We start from the raw sequence: 9,651 nt of genomic DNA on the forward strand, positions 1-9,651 counted from the left end.
GCAGGTGCCAAGAGAGGTATTCAAAGCTGAAGGGAACGCAATAATTCAAAAGCAGCACTGGCTCAGAAATAGAGTCCGATATGATGGCAGCAGTTCGTCGTAAAATGAAGTGCAGCCAGCCGATGAGAAAAATGCCGACAGGATGTGGTGGTGCCCCCTGGGCAAGCGACGGTCACCGGGGCGCGGCGCCACAAAGGACGACGCCAGCCCGCAGCCGCGCGGACGGCCGGCGGCGAGGCATAAAAACTCGCTCCTGTGCGCCTCACAGCGCGTCCTGTGCCCTGGGCGAGAGCCCCTCCAGCGGCGACCGCGACGCCCCGTCCCTCGGGCTGCCGCTGGAGCCGCCCGGAGACCCGGGCATGCGCGGCCAGCGGGAGCGCAGCCCTGCGGCGCTGCGCCAGCCGGCGGGGGAGGCGGGGCCGGCGTCGTCGTCGTGCCGCCCGCCGGTGGCCGTGGCGATGGCGGCGCTGGCCTGTGATGGGGCAAACCAGGTGAGGGCGATAAGGTGGTGGCGGACTCGGGGTGATGCGATGTGTTCTGGAGGCTCAAAGCTGCTCGCGTTTGTTGTGACAAGCAAGTTGTGACACGCACACGCACACACACATGCACACGCACACCCCCATACATCCTCACACATGAACAACGACACCTGCAGACAACCAGTAAGTCGCTCCCACCTTGCCGCCGTGCAGCAGGTGGTGCGGCACCACTGGCTTCTCCTTGTAGTTGCGGGCCACCAGCAGGAAGGCCGCATACCCCACCACCAGGATGCCCGCGTTGACAAAGTAGTACCTGGGGTTGGGTTGAGGGATTACGTTGTTGTATGTGGTTGCCAAACCCACAATATTTCATGTTTCTGCATCGGTTGCTAAGTGCTGGGGTTTCCAGGTGCTGTGGAGATGGCACCGGTGGGTTGTCCTGGGTTGGTGGGGGCAGGGGTTAACGTGAGGCGAGGCGGTTGCAGACAGGCAGCAAGGGTGGGTCGCAAGTCAAACGAGGGGGCGCCGAGCCGCCAGAAGAGGCGGAGTTGTGGATGGGCACGCGGCCTGTACGCGCCCCACAGAGAGGGGCAGCTGGGAAATTAGGCGCTGACGCAGGAGCGCCTTTGAGTTGTGCTTCCAGACACACGAAAAGAGCGCCACCCCCTTGGGGTGTCCACTGCACCGACGACTGGCGCCGACCGTGAGCCTCTGCTCGAACCGCCACCACCCCGCCGTCCCTGCTGCGCTTCTTGGTGATCGCATGTTTGCATCAGTAACGCAACAAAACTAATTTGAAGTCGCGTGCTGTATAGCCCATCCCATGACGTGGTGCTCACAGGTCGTAGTGGCCGTACATGGGGTTGTCAGCCACCCAGGGGTCGGCGGTTGTCGCACCAGCAATGGCTGCAGGGGTCCGTGTGTGGGTTATGCAGCCAGCGGGTGATTCATATGCAGGCAAAGGCATCGCTGCTGCCATCCAGACGTACACGCACACAAGTGCACAGACGTGTGCAGCCCAATACCACACACACACACACATACACACACACACGCACGCACACACACACACCAAGACAGTGACAGCGCAGCAGTGCGATACGCGCACTCACCGATGTTTAGTGCGCCGGCCAGGTATGTGCCTATGGCGGTGGTGAGTAGGTTGATGCTGGAGCCCAGCGCCCTGGTGCCCTCAGACACCTCGTTGAAGAACAGCTCCATCACGCCTTTGTTAAGGAGATTTGAGCACGGGTGTGGTGATGGCGCACGGCGTTAGTGCTGTGCTCAGTCAATGATGAGGGTGGCGGCAGGATGGTGGCTCTTGGAATGCCTAAAGTCAGATTGAAGTCATCGAATACCACATAACTGAGTGGCACACATCACACAGAAAGAGCAGGCATGACTGGCTGGCGGGGCGCCACCAACCCAGATCACCGCTCACCAACGTTGGTGAGCGTCTCAGCTGCTCCCATCACAAAGTAAGGGACAGCCTGCCACCTGGCAGTTGTTGGTTGGTGTTGGAGAGTCGGCCGGCATTGCAAGCGGCGGATCGACATGAAAACACTTGCTGTCCTTTTGCTTGGGGTTATCAGCTTAGAGAAGCGGTGGATGGGCGACTTGCAGCCACACACGCCATGCAAAACTGAGTTGTAGGGACTAGTCACGGCAACCGTGGCCACTGCAAGGGTTTTGGATGTTGGGTTTAGGTATACCCAAATTTGGGTTCGAACAGCCAGTGCTCAAGAGCCTGCACTCACCAAATGCTCATAGGCTGCACAAACTCTGCATCGGTGTAGTCCACCTTGGGGTTGGCTGCCGACGCTGCCTCCCACTTGGCCACCAGGCCGGAGTGGCGGATCGCGCGGTAACGCGCCAATTCTATGAAGCCAGCTGCGTGTATCAAAACAGGATTCGCAGGCAGGAAAGCGAGTGGTAAAGTCGTCTCAGAGCGATGAATGCTGTCCAATAACAGAACCAAGGACAGAGCAGATCGTGTTGATCAAGCTGAGGGCGGCCACAAGATATGCGCACTGGATGCGTGTACCCTGCCCTCATGCTGCGCCCATATGTGGCTGCTCACCTGACAGCACTGCAATCATTGCCACGATGAACCCGGCTCCAATGCGCGACATGGTGCTGATCGGCCTGTTTGAGATGCCAAGGTTTGCAGTGCCTCTGGGAAGCAAGCGCTAGCGGAATTGCACTTTGCAGACGCGCAATGACAACCACCAAAACCGCAGAGCCACGCCCTGCAGATTGTCCGACACTTCATTTGACCGCAAAAGGTGGCCTTTTCCTGAAAGGGCTCTTCCTCACCGGCCCATCTTGGCGGCGATGGGCACCACAAAGATGTCGTAGACAGCCACAGAGATCATGACGCCAAAAGTGTTGGCAAATGATATGGAGGACGCGGGGATCTTGAAGCTGTGGCCCATGGAACGGTCCATGACATCACCTGCAGCGGGTTGGAGATCAGAGCTCTGTTATCGGGGTTTTGGACATAAGACATGATCCGCGTGCTTGAGATGCGGAACCCTGGCCGATGTGTCAAGTATCCAGGGTGCAGGCAAGTGAGCGGCTCGCAGCATGAGGTGCACCACGGACTGCATGCGCGGGGTGTGCGGGATGGGGGTTTGGGACACGCGGTGGAACCTCATACGCGGTGTCAGCGTCAGTTGCGCCTCACCAGACAGTGGCAAGAGCGTGAAGATCGGGTCGTATGCCATCTGCGATGCACGTGGAATTGCGTCAAGCTCTGGTTGTCAGTGCAGATCCGCATGTTCGCGCCGGGCATTATCTGTCTCAACTTGACAGCTGCTGCCAGGCTCAGGAGATCAATACATGTTGCATGCCTGATGCTGTTCAAACCAGAGGTCTAAGATTCTAAATACTTGCAACACACCAACTATGGCGATGCATTTTCAACTGCTGTTGCGCCTCTCAGCCCAAACTTAGCTTTGATAACTGACAGTAAAACCCAGTGAGCATCTCCCCAATCTTCAGTAGTCTTGCCCTGTGTTTCCAGCTGCAGCCTGTACTACAGCGCCCCATGACATAGATACGGCACAGCCAATTAATGTGGCCCTCGGCACCCACCTGCCATATGCACACCACCAGGAACACCGGCATGATGCCCAGGAGAGCCTTGGTCTCCTCAACCTCGGTGCGCGACACCTGGATGGAGGCATGACGCGGTGGGTTTCATTGGTTTCAGGTTCCGTGACATCAGCCACGTTGGCATTGCCAAACTCAAGCCGCCCCTTTGATGCACCTGTGCATTATGGCAAGACAAGCAGGCTGAGTATCCAAAGCATGCGTGCATTGCAGGCACTCGTCTGCAGCATACTGCTACTTCTGCTGCTGCTGCTGCTGCTCCTGCGGCGGCGGCGCGCCCCTTACCTGGTGCACCCCCGCCCGCCCATGTGGCAGGGCAGCCTTGTCCAGGCCCCGCATGCGGTCAGTGTACGCCATTGTGAACTTCACACTGCCCTCGCCAGCCGCCGGCTCTGCAAAAATGGTGTACAGTAGAGGCCATACAACATTGTTTGTACGACATCAGCTGTGTTGTCCTCATGATCCACACTTTTCCAAGCCACAAGCACCGTGCTGCTGGGCGATGGTGGTGGATGGTGTATCAAAGGCGCTTGCCATGCGGGCACGCACCAAAGAGCTCTGAGGCGTCTGCAGGAACGGGCTGGCGCCTCTGCCGCCAGGCACCTGCCAGGACCTGCCACAGAGTGAAGACAAAAAAGTGGGGAAGGAGGGCTGGCTGTTTCACACAGGACACAGCACACACAGCACGGCTAGCAGATGGTGGATGGAAGCACAGCGCAGCCAGAAATGCCCAATCCATCCAGACAGCGGGATTAATGCATCATGACCACCCACAGCAAAGTGTGTGCTGCTGGGTCCACGCGCGCTGCACTGAGCGCGGGTCACCAGGTTGACAACGGGTGCGCACTCCGCTGCATTGCAGAAACACACCTGGTAGATGCGGTACAGAGGCGACCCCTCGGGCGGTACGTACGTGTACAGCTTGGCAAACGCGCCCAGCAAGAAGATGATAATGGCGCAGCCCATGAGGGCGGTAGGTATGCCAAACCCGATGGCGTAGCTGCCATGAGGGGGTTCAGCGCAGCAGCATACAGGTTCAAAGGGATTCGAGTCAAAGGCTGCCTGCAGACTGTCTTTAGAGCAGGGCTGTTGGGGAGCTTGGTGCGCAGGTTTGCACAGCGTTTATCAAATGACACAAGGTGCGTTTGACACGTTGCAACCTGTGACAATACTTGTGCGCTTACCCCTTGGCTTCCTGTACAGGCACCACCACAAGCGTCGCCACCAGCGACCCCACGTTGACAGAGAAATAAAACCTGTCGCGTGGAGGTTTTGATGAGGTGGTAGAAAGAAAAAAGGCAGGGCGTTGGATCTCACAATTGACTTAGTTGCGTGCACGTTTGACAGGGTCAGCAGAGACAGCTCAAGCAGCACAGGTCTCGCTGTCACCCATACACATGCATTGCCTGATCTCAAGGTCAAATTGTAGACGTATTCCTGCTGGCGCACCAATTGAAGAAGCTGGAGCGCCAGCGCCGCTCTCTTGCGCAGTCCTCACGGAACTGGTCCCCACCAAATGAGGACACACACGCCTTGATGCCGCCGGAGCCTACAAGCAGCCATCAGGGTTGGTTCGCATGCGCGTGTGCATTTAAGTGTTGCGATGTTCCTGGTGATGCAGCGTATGGGAGGGGTGAGGCAAGCAGTGCCAGGCAACTGTGCTGCAAGTGCCAGCTGCGGTTTCCCTTCCCTTCCCAGCCCTTGACTGATAATTAGTACCAGCAAGGAATATTCTCTTTCACCGAGCCCGCCCACACGCCCCTCAATCGCACTGCAGTGCGGTAGCCAACATCACTCCCTATCTAAACCCCTGCGCCCCTCCTACTTCCAAATGTCCCTTATCCTCTCTTGTTCCCCCAAGTCACAAACGCTTCGCTGCCCACCAAGCGCGATGAGGTACATGAAGGCCCAAAACATCGACCGCGTCTGCCCAAACGACCCCGAAGCCGGCGGCTGGTGGAAGCGGGGCGCGAGGGATGGGACCGCATTGACCGCGGTGGTGCCAGCCAGGCCTGTCAGGTAGAATGATGAGAACAGCAGGATTACCCAGAACCTGGGTTTGTCGCGGATGCAGGTTTGAGAAGGTGAGAACGGGGGCCGTGTTTGTGTGGATGGTCTTTAGAATTCAGGATTGTGGGAGAGGCACATCATTTGTGTTGAGGGGGCAGCAATTGACCGGCGCTCCAGGTTGCCACAAGCGCATGTATGCCCGCGCAAGACAAATCTGACGACCACAATCCAGCCAATCCAGTGTGCCAACCGGCGGCGAGCGCACGGCGCCGCCCTGACAGTGCACGCGCCTGCCGAGGTATGCATCAGCGAGGAACGCGCCCAGCAGGGGCGTCAGGTACACGGACGCCTTCCAGGCCTGCAGCAGGGACGTCGCCTGAGACGCGGGGTAACCGAGGTACTGCTTTGCGTACAGCGACAGGTTGGTTGCCAGGCCGTCTGTGGGTTTGACGCGCGGGGTTGGATTGGGGAAGCGTGTGACGATGGGAACCGTTTGCAGAGGGCGTGCGCTGGGCGTTGGTGGGAAATGGTTATGGAGGCTGTGAAGAGCTTGGAGAGGCAAGAGGTGCAACGACCCGTGCGGGGCAACGTGGGTGATGCAAGGAGAGATGCCTGGTGTGCTCAAAGGGTGCCGTAGGGCAAGGTCGGAGCCGGGGTCTCAAGGGGTTGATTGGCATGGGAAAGGCGACGCCAGTTTGCCAAGGATTTTGTCAGCAAAGTGGATGAGGATGCACAAGCCTATTTATTCGAGCACTCGAACAGGGGTGAGCATACTCAGCTCAGGAGCTGACCCAGCCTTGTACCACAAGCCAAAGCAGCATGCCACTACGCTTGTTGTTGCAAGGGGCACACACACCTCAGCTGCAACGGCGGCAAAACATGGGTGCGCTTGGTCTAAAAATCCAGCCAAAACTCACAGTATGCCAACCTCTCGGCGGTCTCATTGCCCAGGATGCACGCGCATGCGGCCAGCACACGGTTGCGGCGCTCCTGTGTGGGCGCCGCACCGCCCTCGTCCGAGGGCGTCTTGCCGCCACGGCGATCCCGCTCAATGTCGATCAATTCCTTGGGTGGCAGCGTCATTGAAGCTGTTCAGAACTGAAAACAACCCGTAGTACGGCAAAGCAGTTGGATCCCGTGTTGCTGGTTGATTTATTTGATAGAAAGTTTTTCTATATATTTGATTGATAGATCGCATCGTCATCTACGCTCCGCGTGATCGCGCTGTTCCTGGGCGTGCAGAGCTAAAGCCGCCAAGGCACGGGTTTTTCAGGTACGTCACCTTGCCTCCTGGAACACAGCCAAAGATGGCAAGATGTGTCAAATTTACTTTGCAGACTTGTGTGTCGCCGTTGGGATCTACCTCGCACTGCCATGCATCTGGCTTGGAAGCGGACTGCCAGCAGCCCGAGCTGGATCTGCGCTGCTGCCAGCGCACTGCGGCGTGCCGCCAGCACAGCGACAAAATGCACAAAATTGCAGGATTAAGCCTGAAATTGTGCATTCTGCTTGCGTACCACTTGTTTCTACGGATCACAACATCATCAACATTACGCGAGATTTGGTCAGCCGCCCCGCCTACTGGTCAGCAGGGGGGAAGGATAGGGGGTAAAATTACCAGTGGAACTCTGGGCTTGTGTGCATGCCGTGTTGCGCAGGCGAAATGTAGTCCTGCCTTGCCAGCCTGTTGACGTCTGGATTTGTACATTGGCGACCAGAAACGCAGGCGATGCAAGGCTGTCTGTCCAATACACTCCAAGCAGATGCAAGCTACCGTAATTATACCACGTATTCTGTCCAGTATGCGGACGCCTAACTGACGATGATAGACCTGGCAGTTGGCACCAAGGGAGGCGTTTAGCGCTGCATTGCCACTGTGCCAGCGGCTGCCTTACGACCTGGTCTTGCTATGTCACGTTGTTTGCTGCAAAAGAAACAGAAACTTGTCCTCTTCAGCTTTCAATGTCAGCATTGCAGGAACCTGTAGAAGTAACTTGGATCTCGCGATTGTGAACACGAGATCTGCAGTACAGCAGGCGCACTAGCCCTCCAGAGTGACAATGAGTCACAAAAATGTGATTCAGCAGATCGAACAGCATGTGAAGAACGCGCTGGAGGGCAACGACGCGTCTCACGACTGGGCGCATATTGCGCGCGTTCGCGCACTGGCACTTCGCATCGCCCAGGATGAGCAGGTCTGGTTGTGCCCCTGGGTTTTCAGGTCCTGCTTCAGCAGCCCAGTCACCTGCTTAACGGAGTGTCTGCTTGCTGGAGGGCTTCATGAAATGGGCAGCTTCGTTTCAGGAGGCATGCAGCAGATTTCAGTCCGCAGGCCGGCCGACGGCTCTGAGCATTGCACTCCGCTGCCTGTCGCCGTCGCAACCCCTGTGCCGCCCGGCCCCGCAGCTTTCGGAGGCCCAGGTCTTTGCCGTGGAGCTGGGGGCGCTGCTGCATGACGTCAGCGACTGGAAATATGCGGAGCCCGGGGCGGACACCCATGCACTGGCGTGCGCAGAGGTCCAGGTGCGATCACAATTGCGTCCTAGCTTGTCATGCCCATGGCGGGCAGATGGTCGGTCATGTGATGAGGATCATCTGTGGGCAACGGGCGCAGCGGCAAGGCCTTTGCAGCATGCAAGCAAGCCTGGCGGCTGCTTGCCACTCTGTGCGCACCGTGCGTCCCCTGGTGACTTGTGAGCCCTGGACCGGCGGCCGCACCACGACATTTCGCAGCGCAGGCGCTGCTGCCGCCCCTGGGTGTGGACCAGCCGACCATAGACCGCGTCTGTGAGATCATCACTCGGATAGGTGGGCCTCGAGAGGGCGCCAGCAGCTGAATTGAGACATGGTGTGTGCGTGTGTGTGTGTGCGTGTGTGTGTGTGTGTGTGTGCGTGCGCGCGCATGTGTGCGTGTGCATGCCCGTGAACGTGCGTGCGTGCGTGCGTGGAAGTTCTTGCGTGTATCCCTAAGCACTGCCACTGCTGTTTTTGTGAGCCACGCAGGGCGCGCGTGGGCTGCGGGCGATAATGTTGCAGAGCTGCCGCGCAGGAGCGCCGCGCGCCCCAGAGTGCAGGCTGTTCCTGCCCCTTTGAGCCGTGCCGCATGGCCGTCTCTAGAGCCAATTCACACCAGCAACGTGGGAGTTGGCACGCAAGTCATCGACGCTTGAGCGCGCCTGAAGGACAACCCCCGTCTTCCCCCCAAACCTCCTATTTTTGCCCCATCCCCACACCCTAACACGCACCCAACACAGGTTTCAAGGACGAGCTGCCATCGGCCAGCGGCGCGGCCCCCGCCGTGGCTTTGAGCTTGGAGGCGCGGGTCGTGCAGGATGCGGACAGGTACATGCTTGTGCTGGGGAGTTTGTGTGCGTGTGCGTGTGAGTGCGCGTGTGCTTGTGTTTCTGGGGCACTACAGCGAGCGCGTGAAGCGGGCGCCGGACGCTCTTGCTTGACACCAGGAAGCCGCTGTGACCGCTCGCACAAGATGGACGCTTCAGCGTTTAATCCCATAAGCCTGCATCACTACAGCAGCGGACAATCGCGGGATGCTGCAATGATCCTTATTCCAAACCTAGACCGGGCTGCTCGCACCACGGCGCAGCTGGTTTTGAAGTCCCACTCCAGTGCGGCTTTGGACTACACCTTGCGCCTCTAACACCCGACCTGCTGCCGCATGCGCTTACCTGCCGCCAGGTTGGACGCCATTGGGGCCATTGGCATCGCCCGCTGCTTCACGTTCGGCGGCCGCTTCGGCCGGCCGCTGTACGACCCAGAACAGCCGCCGCGGCCGGCCGAGGCTCTCACGCGGGAGGCGTACATGCAGCAGCACTCGGCCGCCGAGGCGCCCGCCAACGAGGGCGGCGGGGGCGGCGGCACGGTCAAGGGTAAAGGGGGCGCCGCGACGCTGAACCACTTCCATGAGAAGCTTCTGACCCTCAAGGGCCGCATGAAGACGGCGTCTGGGCGCGCTCTCGCGGAGGGGCGCCACGCGTTCATGGAGGCCTACCTGGAGCAGTTTGGGCGCGAGATTGCAGGGGACGCGTGA

The 9,651-nt window shown here is 58.9% G+C and overlaps 2 protein-coding genes across 2 annotated transcripts; one reads left to right on the top strand and one right to left on the bottom strand.

The window, feature by feature from the left end:
* Positions 1-262: 262 nt before the first annotated feature.
* Positions 263-6,686, bottom strand: MNEG_3635 (hypothetical protein; the record flags this gene model as incomplete). The annotated part of the gene is made up of 16 exons (XM_014047883.1): positions 263-472; positions 678-792; positions 1,319-1,385; positions 1,592-1,705; positions 1,921-1,976; positions 2,237-2,369; positions 2,560-2,624; positions 2,796-2,934; positions 3,166-3,205; positions 3,576-3,653; positions 3,879-3,985; positions 4,197-4,206; positions 4,464-4,593; positions 4,778-4,849; positions 5,921-6,041; positions 6,521-6,686. The coding sequence occupies 16 exons, from the start codon at positions 6,684-6,686 to the stop codon at positions 263-265; spliced, it is 1,623 nt and encodes a 540-aa protein (XP_013903337.1).
* A 977-nt stretch (positions 6,687-7,663) lies between these two features.
* On the top strand, positions 7,664-9,651 carry MNEG_3636 (hypothetical protein; the record flags this gene model as incomplete). Its single annotated transcript, XM_014047884.1, has 5 exons — positions 7,664-7,798; positions 8,010-8,126; positions 8,342-8,411; positions 8,858-8,945; positions 9,300-9,651. The coding sequence occupies 5 exons, from the start codon at positions 7,664-7,666 to the stop codon at positions 9,649-9,651; spliced, it is 762 nt and encodes a 253-aa protein (XP_013903338.1).

This window comes from Monoraphidium neglectum (genome assembly GCF_000611645.1).
Source record: "Monoraphidium neglectum strain SAG 48.87 unplaced genomic scaffold scaffold00466, whole genome shotgun sequence".
Classification (NCBI taxonomy): domain Eukaryota; kingdom Viridiplantae; phylum Chlorophyta; class Chlorophyceae; order Sphaeropleales; family Selenastraceae; genus Monoraphidium; species Monoraphidium neglectum.